At 34.2% G+C, this 18,307-nt stretch overlaps 1 protein-coding gene across 2 annotated transcripts; it reads left to right on the top strand.

The window, feature by feature from the left end:
• The first annotated feature begins 4,274 nt into the window (after nt 1–4,274).
• On the top strand, nt 4,275–15,065 carry LOC128177219 (putative transcription factor p65 homolog). Of its 2 annotated transcripts, none has more exons than XM_052843847.1 (12): nt 4,275–4,432; nt 4,991–5,098; nt 5,745–5,992; nt 7,038–7,183; nt 8,347–8,438; nt 8,961–9,101; nt 9,478–9,576; nt 10,192–10,286; nt 10,605–10,743; nt 10,879–10,944; nt 11,830–11,901; nt 13,720–15,065. In XM_052843847.1, the coding sequence occupies exons 1-12, from the start codon at nt 4,408–4,410 to the stop codon at nt 14,334–14,336; spliced, it is 1,848 nt and encodes a 615-aa protein (XP_052699807.1). In that variant the 5' UTR covers nt 4,275–4,407; the 3' UTR covers nt 14,337–15,065. The 2 variants fall into 2 exon arrangements, with proteins under 2 accessions (XP_052699807.1, XP_052699808.1); XM_052843848.1 differs by having other exon boundaries at nt 5,748–5,992.
• The last annotated feature ends 3,242 nt before the right edge of the window (nt 15,066–18,307 follow it).

Genomic DNA, 18,307 nt, shown 5'->3' on the forward strand with positions numbered 1-18,307 from the left:
TTTTAAATTGTAAGAAGAAAGGCACAAGAGACTAAGCGTGATATATAGATGGAGTATATCTATTAACTGTGCGTGTTTAATTTTGTTTTGAACGTTACCGTGCGCCGTGGTGACAAAACATATGAGGCGCCGTTTTAATATTTTTGAGGTATTTTCTGATATCAAAAAATAAATATTTGATATCAATAATTCGAATTTTTGATATCAAAAATTAATTCTTGATATCAAAAATTAATTCTTGATATCAAAAAATCTATTTTGTGATATCAGAAAATCATTTTTTGATATCACAAATTCGAATTCTTGATATCAAAAAATGATTTTCTGATATCACAAAATAGATTTTTTGATATCAAGAATTAAAGTTGATTTTTTGATATCAACAAATTGAATTCTTGATATCAGAAAATCATTTTTTGATATCAAAAAATCGAATTCTTGATATCACAAAATCATTTTTTGATATCAAAAATTCATTTACATTTTCTGATATCAGAAAATCTATTTTTTGATATCAGAAAATAAGACTTAAATAAAATTACTATCAACTTAATGAATGCTCCCTGTAATGCAACTTTTGTAATTTGTAAGAAAATGTGTTTCAAGCCTGTAGATGTCTCTTAAGAATGATAATGAATGCCTTATTTCAAACCTGGTTTCATTCTGGCAAGTTTTGCCACATATACAATGATCAACACTGCTTACTTTGCGATTTGCTGTGAATATTGAAAAATGATGGCCTCGCGTAATATAAAGAGTTATACAGGCGTACAGTTAGCGCTTTCAATACATAAGACCAGAATTATCAAGAACACTTATTAAATTTTACATTAAAATAAATAAAAGACAACAAATATTTAAATGCAAATCTGGCTCTTTAGTTCGGCAATTTAATTTTGAGTCAAGGGAGTATTCATTAAATAGGTGAAATTTATTCGCCATTTTCTTTGAATTTCTGATATCAGAAAATATAATTCTTGATATCAAATAATCAGTTTCAATTTCAGATATCAAAAAATCATTTTCTGATATCAAAAAATCGATTTTCTGATATCAGAAAATGATTTTTTGATATCAGAAAATCGATTTTTTGATATCAGAAAATGGATCGTATTTTCTGATATCAAGAATTCGAATTTCTGATATCAAAAAATCATTTCCTGATATCAGAAATTCGAATTCTTGATATCAAAAAATCATTTTCTGATATCAGAAAATACCTCAAAAATATTAAAACGGCGCCCCATAAAAACATGTTGTTTTTAAAAAGGGGTAACAAAAATACCGTTTCATCAAATGGACTAAAACTTCGCATATCAATAACATAAGTGTTGGTGCACAGATTAATCTGTTAAGTATGACTTTCATGAAAAATATACGATAGACAGCCACATTGTCTTCGTATTTTTTGATTGACCCTCGTAATTATACGAGAAAAAAATATTGGGGTGCTTAAAAGCAAAGAGGGATATTTCCACAAATTTTACAATTCTTCTAAAACTTTTAAAATGCATCCACAAAATTACTTTATGAAAGTGTAAATAGAGGGTTTCTTCCAATGGAACCTCTATATATGTGTTTTATTCGGTGCTTGGTTGTCTGAAGTGACGTGAAATTACGTGAAAAGGCGGGAAAAACGAATAAAAAGCAAACATCTAAGCAGCCGCGTGTACATGCAATTGAAATTTTTTTACGAAAGATGCGAGGTCTTATACTCTGCCATGACATGGGACCAAATGGTGATGGGGCACGATGGAGGACGTAAATGTCCGACGAAGAGGCGAACACACGCGTCAACTGTGATTTATGGTATACATTATCATACTATATGTTTCAATTTAATAGTCGAAAAGAAGGAAGGGATCGGTATAGCGATTTACAAGCTATATAGTGTTACAAGTAGTTTGCATAATTATAACTTACGAACGTTGCACAATTCTCCCTCTCTCTCTCTCTCTCTCATTTCAATGAAATGAATCGAATTATCGATATATAACGTACACAGATGGTCATTGCACTTATTCAATGTAACACTCGACACTTCTAATTCGTTCATGTCTTGTCAAACTGTCGATTTGTTGTTCTTTGAACCAGATTTACACGAAAAATATCGGTCAACAGTTCAAAATATTAAATAATCATAATAATTGGAGGTAAACATAGATTTTATGACTTACCGTATAAATCAAGCATGCAGGTTATGCATTTTTTTCTGCATACCCGCATGAAGCACCGGCCATTTGAAGCATTTTATTGTTTAGATAATGTGATTGAACTCGGGTTTCAAAAATGTATAATGCGTAAATTCACACGCGGATCTAAATTTATTTCATAAAACTTTATTTTAAAAACTGTGATTCGGCTTTGTCAGTTAACTTGATATATGAACACAATTGGATTTTTTAAAGATACTAATTAAGTACATGTATTAATATAAATCAATATAGATACATGTGCAGTATGGTCAGCAAGCGAATACAATTTTTCCTTTTATATGATTTCAATGTACGGTCACACGTTTTGCGTTTTGATTATATAATTCAAAATCACCAAGAAAGCCTTTACTGTTTACATGTTCTTTTTATCAGAAAGAGGCGAAATGATAGAATTATTGAAATATATACTGCATGCATGGATCCATGCATTTTTTTTCTAGAGTCGGGGTCCATGCTAAATTTCACACCCCCGTCCCTCTAAAAGGGGGGTGGGTGTGAATTATTCTCTTTTGAGAGGTGGACAGGCCTAGCCTACATCCACTTCTCTTCGCAAGCCCTCATATTTTGATTCTGGAAAACGTGTAAATGTCAGAACCAAAGACGGTTTACACTTCGAGCCATGTTTCGACTCCAGTTTCACTGAATTTTCGTAACAGACCTATTATTTCTATATTTTAAACATAAATGCATCCATATATCACAGACAAATCACCACTAACCCGCTTTCAAATCATTTTCTCAACCTCTACATTCCGGGTTTAAATTATGAGATCACTCGCTATAGGTGGTTTAAAAAGTAGAAATTTTAGAGTCGGAAAAAACGGAAAATAGTGTTCAGATTGTACTCTTTAGATTAAAGGTATTTTTCTTAAAATTTACAGAGCCATATAGAACGGTTTTACAATTTAAGACAAGTTAACAAAATGCATACGATAAAATACGTAACTTTGTCACATAAAACAATGAAAACTCTTTATTTTAATCTTTCTTGTATGCTATATTAATCAAAATTCGTTTAAATGTTTAAAAACAGTTGTAGAGCAAATTTGTCACCATCAGAGATGCTTAAAAAGGGAAGAAATATCACTTTGTATTTTTGTGACTCAGTATTGGTTTGTACATTGTAAGATAAGTTGATCAAGTAACGTTTTTGACATTATTGTCTTTATTAGGTTTCCAATTTTATCCGAAACACAAACATTTAATTTGCTCTGACCTAGATAAACAATGTGATACACAAAATTTAAACCCGGGATGTAGAAGTTGAGAAAATGATTTGACAGCGGGTTAGTGATGATTTTTTTGTGATATATGGATGCATTTATGTTTAAAATGTAGAAATAATAGGTCTGTTACGAAAATTCAGTGAAACTGGAGTCGAAATATGGCTCCAAGTGTAAACCGTCTTTGGTTCCGACATTTACACGTTTTCCAGGGCTTGCGAAGAGAAGTGGATGTAGGCTTTGCCTGTCCACTTCTCAAAAGAGAATAGGTGTGAATATATCATTATGTCTAAATTTCTTATAAATTAATAACTGAATTAAATGTCCATTCCCATCAATCTGACTTTTGTGCCTTTTTTTTCTTTGAAAAAAATAATAATTAAATAATTGGACACCAATAAGCCGGCTAGCTACGCGCGGTAACTTCCAGTGACCGTGATCGTGGCACAAACTTAAAAATAACATGTACTATTGTTTCTCGCTTTAACGACGCGCACGTACTCTATAAATCATTGTGTTTGATGAATTCCAGATTAAGAAGGTGAACTAATGGGCGTAATTAAGACAATAAAATCTATCTTTTTAATTTATTTAAAATATGCATTGATTTACCATATTTTCTGTTTATGTGGGTTTTTCCATATTGTGACGTAGCCACGAGAAGAACTACAGCGGAAAAGACCGGAAAATGCCGCTTGTTATATACAATTAAAAAATCTACAATATAGATCTTAGATGCTTTTTTATCAATTTCAGAATGCTTTGAATATCAGGCATAATCGTTTACAAAATGCAAGAACGGGACGATTGTAAGGAATGCGATGTCGGTCATTGCCGAACACCCACGGGTTTCTACGAAGGCTAAAATTAGCACCATTACGTCTTGGAAATTCACACTGAATATACAACTTTGGAAAGTCCAACTCCTGAAATATACTCAGTGTGGTAAAATTTGTGTCTATACTGACATGGCTGAGCTCAACTTTGGATACGGTATGTATTTGACGGTGAAAATTAATGGTACAAATGGGGGTTTTAATCAAAAACTGCTCGATGTCAATTGTCAAACTGAAAGTGGAAAATATTTTGGTCGCCATTTGTATTTTTGCAGTTAATATCGCTCTTGAAAAGGATGATTTGTAATGACAACTTGTTAAAGTGACATGTTTTGGGCCGTAATCTTCTAGACTTTAAAAGTTTTGCAAGACGTATCCCGTTAGTTTGTAGAAAATACAAAAAGAGAAGAAATCTGTGTTCATCGGAGCGTGACGCATGAACACACGTAGATTAAAAGAGTGACCCTTTCAGAGATCAGTCAGTATAACATCTACCTCTGTAAACACAAACACCCACGCCGAAACAAAAATAAATAACGAGATAAGCATGTCACGCTTATACAATCATGAAAAGTTGTACGTTCGTGTTGATTTTTTTTTCAACTTCCTCATGAGGTGGGAAGTCTTTTGATAAAATGTTACATTATTGAAAATGTTACAATAATATCATTCTGACTTGATGTTTATAGACCAACACTCTTTTTTCAATCTTCAGATAACCCGATGGGTTTGGGAAGTAACGACTTGAGGCTTCTAATGGATGGGAACCATGAATTATTAACAAATTTTGACCCAGCAGATAATGACCTGGTTCAACTGATAAGTAAGTAACTGAAGAAAATTTCTTGATTTGTTGTAGTTTATAGGGAAATTCCTGTTAAATCTACATGCAATATATTCTGCTTGTTTCATTCGCTAGTAAGTTTGTTTTTCCTTTCTCTGTTCACCGCTTATCAATGTTAACACAGATCTTCCTAATCTCGTATATTTAACTGATGATAGTTTACATCTACCAAGTTTTCAACAATGTATCACCAGTTTTCTGATTTTCATTGGTTCACACCTCAGTATAAGAAAGGGGAGCTACTATTTAAATTCATCTCCAGCAAACTCAAGACATTCCGCTAGGACTAAAATGGTTTCATCTAGTGTAAAGAAAATTTTGACAATAGCTTAGTATCTTGTTACAAAATTCTAACCTATAGAGTAGATTCATGAAAATTTTTCAAGAATATTGAAAGTTTGATACAGTATGAGAATTTATACCAAACACTGTTTCCATAGCTTATTTGTATTTCATGCTTGTTTTAATACGATCTGTGTGCCCAGAGAAAACAAGCACTGATTCAGAATTAATGCAAATAATTGGTGTATAAAAATGTGATGATTTATGTACAAACAAAATGTAACACATTAATGGTAAACAACAGATTATTGCCACTTTGTAAGTAAATATTTTTTTATTTAAGCAGCACAAAATCAGGAATCATTCATGACCCCTCAAATTCCTGTGACTCAACCCCAACCCCCCAAGCCACAGAAACAGACAACGCACAGAGGAACCCCCCACAAAACGCAAGACGGAATATATGTTGAGATCGTAGAACAGCCCAAGCAGAGAGGGCTGCGGTTCCGCTACGAGTGTGAGGGGAGATCAGCGGGCAGCATTCCTGGTGAAGGCAGCACCTCTGAGAAGAAGACCTTTCCAACCATTAAGGTACAAAAGTCCTGTTTGAGTTGTGCTAAATAGTTATGGGATGAACACCATTGAAGTCCAAGAGGCCTGGCCTCAGGATCATCAAGCAATCGTAGTCTTAAGTCAAAACTTGTACACTGTCTTATTGTCTTGTGATAAATACAAGAAAAAATGAAAATTAATGCATTCAAAATGTGTCTCTTTAATATGTTAGTAATTACAAATTTTAAACCATAACTTTCTGACAGATTACCGGTATAATATTATAATAAAATGATTGAATTTTGAACTTAAGTATAAAAATGTTTCATGATCATGAGGCCTTTTTAATTTGGGACATACTTGTGCATTTAATATGCAAGAATTGTGGAGTGGGAGGGAAAGAGAAAGATCGTTTGGGGTAGGCGGTGGGGTGATGTGGACTCATTAAACTGATGCTCACATGTAGATACAGCAGGACAACTTTGCAATTAATCAATCCCATCCATTCAAAAATTGATTAAAGTTATAAATGAAGATAAAAGAGAATACTTCTAATTTTATCGATCTTTTAACAAAGCTCACTAAAGAGAACCATGGTACTTTAAGGTTTTAGACAAATTCGTACACAATTATATTGCAATTTCCTCAAAAACATGACAAATTAATATTCGTGTAAAATCGTGAAAAGCATCTTTGGCAGATTTTGAACATAATAATAAAGTTAAAGTGATGTGCTCTCAACATTATATTTTGCGATTACCGGTATATACAAAATCATGGAATTGCTGAATACTCTTGTTAAAAAAAGAGTCTACGACATCTGATGATGGTTCTCTTTGTTCTCTCTATTTTAAATATTCTTTCTTTTTTTGAATGGTCTGTTAGAGAAGGAAGGTATATGAATTTGCCAATTTTTTCCTGTTGGTGACATCATTTTAATTAGTAACTATTAATACAGATTGAATTTTCTGTTGGAGAAGGAATTAACTGTACATATTATACAGGTTAAATGGTTCAATGTAGAAGGAATTTTAGGATAGATGAATATGCTCTTTTTGTTAACTTTATTTTAATTATATTACAGATTCACAACTACACTGGCACAGCGGTGATAGTGGTCTCCTGTGTGACCAAAGATCAGCCGTACGAACCCCACCCCCACAACCTAGTGGGCAGGGACTGCAAAAGGGGGGTCTGTACCCTAAAGGTCAAGGACACCAACGTCATCAGGTAAAAAAAAGTCCAGGAATTCTGGTCAGTGATTACTTGTGTTTGTCATGATGTTTAACAACTCGCAGATCTTATATGGCATTTATGGAGAATATTGACAAATTCCACGGTCATTACTAGGTGTGCTTTATGTTTGTTTAAGTTCAGGGGGCAGTGAGTGGGGGAGGGGGAGAGACTTGATCTAATACAGTATTAATGACAATCGATAAATGTCAGGCTACTAAAAAATGCTTTGACCTAAATCAATTGAATGATTTAACTCATAAATATCTAATATGATTTATGATTTTGACATAACTGCATGTTTGCATTATAGGCACTGCACAATATTTTCAATTTAAATTTTAAAAATTCAGGGATCTTGTGTCACACTTTGAAACCATTTAAATTGGGAAAAGAAGTGACATTGTAGGGAAAGTCATTACATATTTATTAAACTTGTCATAATTTGGATTTCTAGAGTTTGAATTTAAACTTTATGTTTAAAAAACATGAGAAGCAGTTCAGTTATCATACATGTATATTCATATACCGGGATTGATTTTCCATTTTTTTATAGTTAGGGTAATTGAGAAAATTAGCACATTTAAGTTGGAAAGAATGTGTTTGTTCTGATTGGGACAAGTTTCTTCAAATTGTCCTACTTAAAAAAAACAAACAAAGCACTGAAATATGTTTCAATTTGGCAGAATTTAATTTTTTTACCATTCTGCACAAAACTAATTTTGTCATGGGGAAGGGGATGACAAATGAGTTACTAACCAGCAATATATGTACAGTTAAACTTCGATATCTCTAACACTGATATCTCGAATACAGTGGATGTGTCGGAGTGAATTGTAAGTCCCAACCACTTACTTTTTAAGTATTTTACCCTCGATATCTCAAATACATGTACCGGTACTCGGATATCTCGAACTATTTAAACAGTCCCATCTACCGTAGTTCGAGATAACGAAGTTTGACTGTAATTGATAGGTCACTAGGTGGATGTTCATGTCTATCTTATTCATATCTGTAACTGTTACAAAAACTCATCTGTAACTGTTACAAAAACTCAATTGAAGTTTTGTATTTTTCAAAAAGATTGATTTTTAGAAATATAAAATCAATATCTTCCTATATATACAATTCCTCTGATAAATATGCTATTTTTTCAACAGTTTCCCACACCTCGGAATACAGTGTGCCAAAAAGAAAGATGTGGAAAATAACCTGAAACAGAGAAAAGAAATCAATGTGGATCCATTCCAGAGTAAGCAATACCTTCAGGTTATAAAATGGCTTTGCATGTACCGGTATATCAAAATCGGTGATTTATTTAAATCCAGAGGAAATACAGTAAACGAGCTATTTTTTCAGCGGCTTTACTGGAGATAAACTGGTTATGATGACTAATTCAGGCCTTATGTGTACATGTACCTGTGTCATTATTTTGGCAAGATATATTAGCCAACTATGCGAAAATTCCTCGCATGCAAACGAAAGGTGGTTTACAGTATAAATGTCTGTAACATTACAGTGAATAAGCAGATACCGTTATCAAGTCTTTTTTTTCTGCTTTGGAAATCTTTGCAACATTATGACTACATGTACCTTTAGATGGCGAATGACTATCATTGCAAACCACTGCCTGTAAACACATGTATACCAGTGTTTTACTAATAAGTGTGATGACATCTCAGTCCTCAATCAGGTGACTGACAACAGTGGTTTGTTTAGTAAAAGTTCTTTTTCTAGTGCTTACATTTCAAGGAATGTTAAATTTGCATTGCAGGTGGTTTCAAACACTTGAACAAAATCAACAGTATAGATCTTAACGTGGTCCGTCTGTGTTTCCAAGTATTCCTGCCAGATGAAAATGGAAAAATCACCCGCATTGTTCCTCCCGTTGTATCACATTGTATTCACGATAAAAGTAAGTTGTATTTTTATATCGTTATATTTATGATGAAAGAAAGTTGTACATTAATTTGTTATTCATATTAAAAGTAAGATGTACATGCATTTCATATTCATGATAAAAGAAAGTTGTACATTTATATCGTTATATTCATGATAAAAGTAAGTTGTACATTAATTTGTTATTCATATTTAATAAAAGTAAGATGTACATGCATTTCATATTCATGATAAAAGCAAGTCGTATATTGTATTCATGATAAAAATAATTTGAAGATTTTGGGGTTTTTTGCATGCTATAAACTGAAACAAAACATGCATTACTGTGAATCTTGATACATGTGTGTCCATATTGTTTGTGAGGGCTAATGTTTGTAATTTTCCTTTTGCAGAGTCATTGAACGAGTTGGTAATCTGCCGAGTAGACCGACACTCGGGGAAGGCAAAGGGAGGTGATGAGGTTTTCCTGCTGTGTGAGAAAATCAACAGAGGTACGTGGAATTGATCGCAGTTTTCTGTATACATGTATATTTTTTGTGTCAGGTAAATTTTGCATTTTAGCCCTGATTTTGAATTACTTAGTGTGTTTTTGAAAATCACATAAAATTAATTTAGAGAACAATCAAGAATATTTTTTTGAATATTTTTAAAGCAATAATTCATTGCATTGAGGCTGTAAGATTACAAAAAAGTAAAATGTTAGCTGTTAATGAAAATGAGCATTTGGTTTATGTTGGACATTAAGTGGTAATTGTAATTCTTTAGACATTTATTGTGGTAGTTTTAATTCTTTAGACATTTATTGTGGTTATTTTAATTCTTTCGACATTTACTGATGTATTGTGTATGGTTCCCTAGATGATATTGTGGTAGTTTTAATTCCTTAGACATTTACTGATGTATTGTGTATGGTTCCCTAGATGATATTGTGGTAATTTTAATTCTTTAGACGTTTATTGATGTTTTGTGTATGGTTCCCTAGATGATATTGTGGTAATTTTAATTCTTTCGACATTTACTGATGTATTGTGTGTGTTTCCCTAGATGATATTGTGGTAATTTTAATTCTTTCGACATTTACTGATGTATTGTGTGTGTTTCCCTAGATGATATTGTGGTCCGGTTCTATGAGGAGACAGAGTGTGGAGAATGTGTGTGGGAAGACTTTGCCGACTTCAGCACAAACGACATCCACAGACAGGTAAATACTTGAAGAAATTCAAACAGATAATATTACAGATTCCTCGTCAACTCTGCCCTTTTAGGATGAAAAGACCTTTATGAATGAAATTTGATAGTTTTTTATGTATGCCCTGTAATCTTTCACAAAATAGGTGAATTAGCTTCCTTATGCTTGTGTTATATTGGGCATATAATTGTTTTGTATCTAGATCTTTAAAATACGTGAATCCCTTCTAATATAGTCCTAATTTTTTTTACCTTACCTCTTTAGGTTTTCCACTATTGAATTTTTTTTTAAGAAAATGGTTTTCCTTATTTTAATTGATTTAATTCGCAGTACGCCATTGTCTTCCGCACACCACCTTACAAAGACACAATGATCACACGGCCAAAGGAGGTCAAAATGCAGCTCAAACGCAACAATGAACCCGAAACCAGCGACTCAATCCCATTCATTTACATGCCTGAAGACCCAGGTACAGAAGTCTAAAAATGTGTCATATTAAAGTTTTACAGTTTATAGATAGTACTCAAAATAACAAACACTAGCATATACAGACCAATACGTATGAATGATAAGGTCATAATGATGAGTTCTCTTGTTAATACAGATCCTGACCGAATCATGGAGAAAAGAAAAAGGAAGGCTGATCAGCTGAAAAACTGGGGATTTGATAGTGAGTCTTACTTCAGTTTTATCTCAAAGTCTTACACATACTGTATATGGGTTATTTTTGCCCTGTGTTATTTTCTAAACTTACAAACACTTTCGCCCCATCTTGAATTTGCCCAGACACAGCTGTCTTTAAAAAAAAATAATATGAGATATTGGAAATCTCTGTCTTACGTTTGCCTGCTGACAACAAGGGCGAAAGGAGTGAAAGTAAAATAAGGGCGAATATTTGCCTGTATATACAGTACCTAGGTACAGTTAGATATTAATATTACTTAAGGGTCCTCCACACCTTCAGAGAAAAGTTTCTTAAACCAGCAAAAACTGATGTATTCTAAAAAAAACCACTATTCTAACATATGACATCAAAATAACAGAATTTTAAATTTTATCACTTTTCAAAAAAAACTCTTGTCATTTTCAAACTCCGGAGATGCTTGGCGGTAGTCTGATGCTGTATCCACTTAGATACTATGTTTGACAAATAAAGTAAAAAATGGTAGTATGAATAATCTCGCAATGCATTCAAATCTCTGTGATGAACATGTACTGTCACAAAAAGAATGAAGTCAAGGGGTGTGAGATTTCTTTATAGATTAAATTACAAATACTGGTACATGTACATGTAAAAGTTTCTTGTGAGGATTGAAGAACCTCTTTAAATTGCGAAGAGAATTTCCTTATTTGTACATTTAGATATTTCATTTAGCAATCAATTATTAATAAGTATAAATTTTCCTTTAGAAGTTTAGTAGATTTGATGCCTATAGTATTTCTTCAAAAGATTGAGTTACATGTAAATGTGTTGAGGATGAAGAAGTACAGGTAGATAAGAGAGTTTTGTTTAAATGAGAGGTGTCTGATAGTGTGTTTTCTTTTTTTTTTGAAGTGAATGTCTCTGGAGAAGACATCAAGCAGAGGCTGAAGATAAAGGCGACCAAGTCCAGGATCAAGCAAGAAGGTGAGCAAGTTAACCCTAGAATGGCTTTGTTGCTGTAAAATCTCACCCTAGAGTGGCCTAATGTTTTGGTAAAATCTCACCCCAGAATGGTCTTGTCACTGTAAAATCTCACCCCAGAATGGACTCGTCTTGGTAAAATCTCGTTCTTATTGCTGTAAAATCTCGTCCTTTAAAGGCCTCAATGCTTTAAACCTCGCCCCAGAATGGCCTCATATTTGTAAAATCTCACCCCAGATTGGCCTCATTGTTGTAAAACCTCACCCAAGAATGGCCTCTTTGTAAAATAAAAATCTTTTTAGAAGAAGAAATTTTGATACACTGAAAAGGCTTTTCTTATTTTAAACTTGTTTGAAAGTGTTAGTGAATGAAGTACCAATTTCAATTCAATTTCAATTTCTTTATTAAGGTACCTCACTACACCGTAAAATAGTTTCTCAAATCAGCAGAAAATTACTTGATTATGATAGAACGCATGATGGATAGGAAGTGTATATGTCAAATAGGCGAAAAAATGGGCAATTTTAGATAAAAAATGATGTATTCAAAAATTTCATCCAGTAAACATAAACAAAAACCCCAGGTGGATTCGAACTCATGACCTGCGGTTCATAAGCCTGATACTATAACCACTGAGCTATGACGATATACACCTGAATCAATTGATACAAACAGTTTAACAAAGCATTTAAATCGCCATCTTGTGACGTAGTGCAGAGTTCTTGAAATCTTTCGGTCCTGTCGGCAAGACCGATAAAAATAACCAAGGACCGATTACTTGAGGTTGCCTGTCAGTCCAAATGACCGGTAGATATGGACAGAGTAACTTGCGAAAATATAACTAATTTTCATACTCACTGAGGAGATCCGAACGCATACGATAAATCTAGAGGAGTTTTTCGCAGTTTTTTTTTTGCTCTCTCTAGACTTATTATACATTTTCGGAACACCTCAGTAATTATTACTTCCGTTGCTTTCGATAAGTTTGGCGAGTATTTCGTACATATTGATACGGTGTGTTTATAATGCAGCTAACAGATGTAGTCAGACAATAGGAATAAGTCTTTCAATCATTTTCCAACCTAGATGTCGTCAGAAATCATGGGAGAAATTGGAGAACTTGTTTTAAACATAGCGTGAACTGAGGGCCCCCTATAAATCCAAGATGGCGAGTGTTGTCTCGTTACGTTTTTTCAAATTACATTGCATACACCGAAACAGGGTTTTCAGTGAATGTTTTTATTGCAAAACACAGAAATACACACAAAAATCCCAATGTAATCATTTATAAATTTTTTTCGGGAAATAAGAACTCCACTATCTGACAACCGAGCCCTAGTTACATGAGATGTGCAGAAAGAGAACGAGAAAGAGTACAAGAAGAAAGTTGATAATGAGAGAGGGAAGGAAATCAAAATAATTAATGAAGTGATAAATAAGAATGTTATCAGGAGCCAGAATGTAAAAAATAGGAAAAATCACAATAATTAAGGTAAAAATGAGAGAAACTATAAGGCAAATATACTTGTAGTTTTTCATCTTTCTATTGGAAAATGTTTGGACTGATAGAAATCAGTCTGGACTGACATACTTCTGATGGTTGTCAGTCCAAATGACTGACAGTGGAAAAAAGATTTCAAGAACTCTGTAGTGTCTTAAAAAGTATACGTCTCGGTGTAGTGAAGTACCTTAACCAATTAAAGGCCCTCAAGGGGCCCTGTACCTGTACTTGTAATGGAAGTGATAAAACACAATCAAAAAGACAACAAAATAAAATATCTTAGATTTCTTGCTAATCAAATACTGATGATTAATTTACAGTGCCTGAAGTCCCTCCCTACACCGTGGAGAATCTTCTGGGTGGGGCCCATCAGATGCCGCCAGTGTCCAATGTCACCACCACCCACACAAAGGACGGCACGTCCCTCAATGTAAGGACCCTGGACAACACAACCATGGGAAATGTGACCATTACCCCCACGGAGAGTGTTCGTCAACAGCTCGCTAACCTGCCTGACGACGTGCAAATCAAACTACTGCAGAATCTGGCCGTGCGTAAACTCCAGGAGGAGGCCACAAGCCGTATCAACCAGCCCGGTCAGCCCCTGGAAAAGGACCACAGCACCTTCCTCCAGTCTCTTCTCGGTGGAGGCATGGGGATACCACAGAATTCAAACCCTGCACAACCGCTGAACCAGAACCTCATGATGGGAGGTCAGGCAATGGGTCAGTGCTCGGGGATGGACCAGGAGAATGTAGACTTAATGCTTCAGGCTTACCTTGGTGATCAGGATCAGAACATGTCCTTCGACAGCTTCGGCTCAAACATTGGAAACATGAACTTTGACCCCTCAGTGGGAGCCAATCTTAATGTGACAAATGATCAGGGAGGGTTAGACGAGACAAAGACAGCTGTCCAGTCTCTGGGCCAGTCCTGAGGCCCCTCTGACAGAGGCATTGTTATTCGTATTGTTACGTTATTATGCGGGTTATGATTTCATTTCCTCACTGGATGCCCTCCAGTTTAAATTTCTGGGTGAAAATCTGTCCTTCAAGGTGAAAGACAGATGACACATACCTATGTGCATGTTCGCCCACGTATAGCAACCTCAGCAGGAATAACTTGCTTATTCGGGTGGAAATTATTTTAAGTAGGTCACAGACTGTAGATTAAGAAGAGACGGATATAGTGCTTTAAATACACAAGGGTATGCGAGTTACTAGAGCGGTGGTCAGTAGCTATGAAGGAAACACCAGGAAGTGATACCGCCCACTCACTGAACGAGGAAGTGAAACTACACCTTGCTTTGTTGGCTGTTTTTTGTGTTCTATATTTAGATGTGAAACTGAAAGGCAGGAATTTACCCATTACTATAATGTTAAAGGGTTTATATATAGGGAGAGTATGAATGAGTGGTAAATTCCAGATTTATTTTGATACAAATTCACGTGTAGTGCTCATTTTAATTCAAAGTACTCATTTTATCATATGTACATAAAATCTTCATGCCAATCAATTGTTGCATTTGGTATTATTGTAACATACAGCTTGGTGTGGTTGTATTTTGTCCAAAAAATTACGCATTTGTAAATATTTTACATATTTTGTATACAATATTTTTATTGAAAATGTAGCTCATTGTAAATAAAGTACAAGTAATACCCCATTCAAAGTTTTTGTGTTTGTACAAGGTTATCAGAAAGGAATCTAGGGGAAATGCCAGGATGTTGAATTGACCTTCACCTTTGGGAATTACACACTGTTCAAACACACGAGTTGTGTCACTCAGATTTATAATAACAATACATCAAATTGCTTCCTGTGACTCAATAAATAAACTCCACTTACAGGTAACGCTACTGCTATGACCAAACTAAAAATGAAAAATTTCAATTTGATTTAAAAGGGACAGGACATTCAAAACAATAGTCAGCAAATGGGGAAAACAATGTTGTCAGGACCTCTGATGTACTTTTGAAAAATATGATTTCACAATTAAAAGGCTAATATGAGATTAAATCATTTCTATTGCTATCCGTTTTCGTCCGTCGTTGTGCGTTAACAATTTTACATTTTTAACTTCTTCTTAAAAACTAAAAGGCTGATTATTACCATTTTTGGTGTGAGGCATCTCTATGGTAAAAGGAATCTAAATTGCGAAATTCATGGCTCTACCACCCCCGGGGCGTTACGTGGGGCCAAATATGCAAAAAAAGAGCCAAATTTTCAAAAATCTTCTCTACTCCAACACATGTGAAATTCATGGCCCCTGGGTCAGGGGTTCCGGCTCTAGGGTGGGGCCAATAAGGCCACATAGTAAAAATGTGTTAAAACTTAGAAAATCTTCTGCTCTACTCCTATATATATTTGTTAAAAACTAAATGCATGATTATGATATCCATGAAGCCCTCTACCTAAATTGTGAAATTCATGACTCCTGGGTCAGGGATTCAGGCTCTAGGGTGGGGCCAATATGGGCATATAGTAAAAATGTATTAAATCTTAGAAAATCTTCTTCTCTACTCCCATATATATTTGTTAAAAACTAAATGCCTGGTTATTTAAACAATAAAATGCTTTCTTTGGTGATTCATTCGGGATATGAAGGTAGCGACATTGCAGAAAAAATACATAACCCGCGTTAGCGGGTTGCGGGTTATGTAAATTTTTCTGCAATGATCGCTACCTTCATTACCCGAATGAATCATCAAAGAAAGGATTTTATTGTTTATATTAACATCTTTCTTTTAGCCAATTGATAAATTGATTATGAAAAGTAAAATTCACTAAATTACTGTTAATGTACGTAAGTACGTTAACTAAAAGAAACAGCCAAATCGTCTCCCGTGAGACTTTAAGTCTGACATCGTCATGATTATTTCGTGCAGTCCGTGATTTTTCCTAGGTAGTTGTAGGTCTTGACCAATCGATAAACTGGGCATGTCAAGTTTGGTCCTGTTACTTTCTTGTCAGTTTCAGCCGCTGTTACAGTAGATTTCGACCAATCAATAAACGGGGCATGTAGATTTCAATCTCGCTGTTTCTATATAGAGCTATGAATTAACTTTAAGTTTCCGTAAGAAATAGAAGGAATAATACTTGGTAGATGTATATATAATGTAAATGAAGCCCTCTACCAAAATTGTGAAATTCATGACCCCTTTGTCAGTGGTTCAGGCTCTTGTGTGGGGCCAATATGGCCATATAGTAAAAATGTTTTAAATCTTAAAAAATCCTCTTCTCTACTCCCACACATGTGGACAAAAAACTGAATACTGTGGTTTAATTAATATTCAAGGGTATCAATTTTCGTGGATAAAGTGAAAATCACAGTTCAAGGATGCGTAAAATCAAGGCCAATGACCCTATCAATACAAAACCCTAATGATATTGCACTTCAATGAACATTTAATTTCATGGATCAACCTAACAACGAAATTCACGTACTAAATTGGTATTCAACGAATATTGATGAAACCACAGTACATGGTTATGATGTCCACTAACTCCTCTACCAAAATTGTGAAATTCATGGTCCCTGGGTCAGGGGTTCAGAACATGGGGGGGGGGGGGCAATATGTCAATATAGTGTTAATGCATATAATGTTTAAAAATTTTCTTCTATATTCTCACATATCTGTATATAGCTGACTTACAATTATCTTTACCAGGAAGTCCTCTACTGAAATTTTAATTTTCATGTCTCCTGGAGTATGGGTTTTGACTCTAGGGCAGGGCCAAAATGGATGTATAGGTGTTAATACATATAATGTTAAAAAATTACCTTCTTTACTCCCACACACCTGAAAGGAAAACTGAATTCATGATTTTGTAGACCAGATCTTTAAGTTTTTTGCCAAAATTATAGGTTTCACAGTTCTTTTTCAAAGATTTCAGGCAGGGAGGTGGAAGTCATTACAAATTTATAACTTTTCTGCTCCAGAATGAAACCTAATTAATTAAATGCATATATGAGACTCCTCGACAAGTTTGTGTATGGGTTATATGCTACTCAGGTGACTGTTAAGGCCAATTGGCCTCTTGTTTTTTTTTTAATTTTTATTGGAGAACTGGAATAATTATTAATTTTGGTTATACATGTAATTATGAATGTTAGAGCTTAAAATTTGTTGTTCATTAATCAAGGATCATAAAGATTCAGGATGAATTAAAAAAAAAAGTTGATGCTAATTGTACCTATCTAGTTAATGGTATTTTATTTCACTACAACCATTTACTTCAAACTTTGGTAAATAAAGCACATGTACCGTGGAGTGCTACTTGGACCTATCCAGATGATGCAAGGTACACCAAATTTGTTGGATACAACTTACTTGCATTTGTTTTCTTATAAATTATTATATATAAAGAATAGATACACATGTATAACCAAGTTACACCTTGATCAAAGAATGGCTAACATGACTACTGTCAAAAGAGTGAACTCAAATTATCCGCATTACTTTACTGCAACCGTCTGTTTTCTGTTTACTGTTTCAGTAAACCATCACCAGTATAGGGTAAAATAACTGTTAAAACAGAACTCTTTAATAATATATATTTTTTGATTCTGCAAAATTACCACAAATATTGTTACCTATAATTCATTTTTCTCATTTACTGTATCGAGTTCTGCCTCCATTTTAAGATTCTCTATTGAACTTTTACAGTCAACAAACGATGACAATGTGTAAAGTATATATAACTAGAGACGAGCTCGTTGCAAGCAACGATTAGGTTTTCCGTCGTAGCTGCGTCATACTTGTGACGTATTACAAAAAATTGATAGCTGACCATCGTACAATATTAGATGTGTAAACACTGAGAAACAAAGTTTATATTTCTGTGACCGTGTAGATTTTACGGTGATAGAGAATTCGTCTGGATCTGCATCGGTCTTGTGCAGTA

The sequence above is a fragment of the Crassostrea angulata genome, chromosome 3, assembly GCF_025612915.1.
Source record: "Crassostrea angulata isolate pt1a10 chromosome 3, ASM2561291v2, whole genome shotgun sequence".
Lineage (NCBI taxonomy): Eukaryota > Metazoa > Mollusca > Bivalvia > Ostreida > Ostreidae > Magallana > Magallana angulata.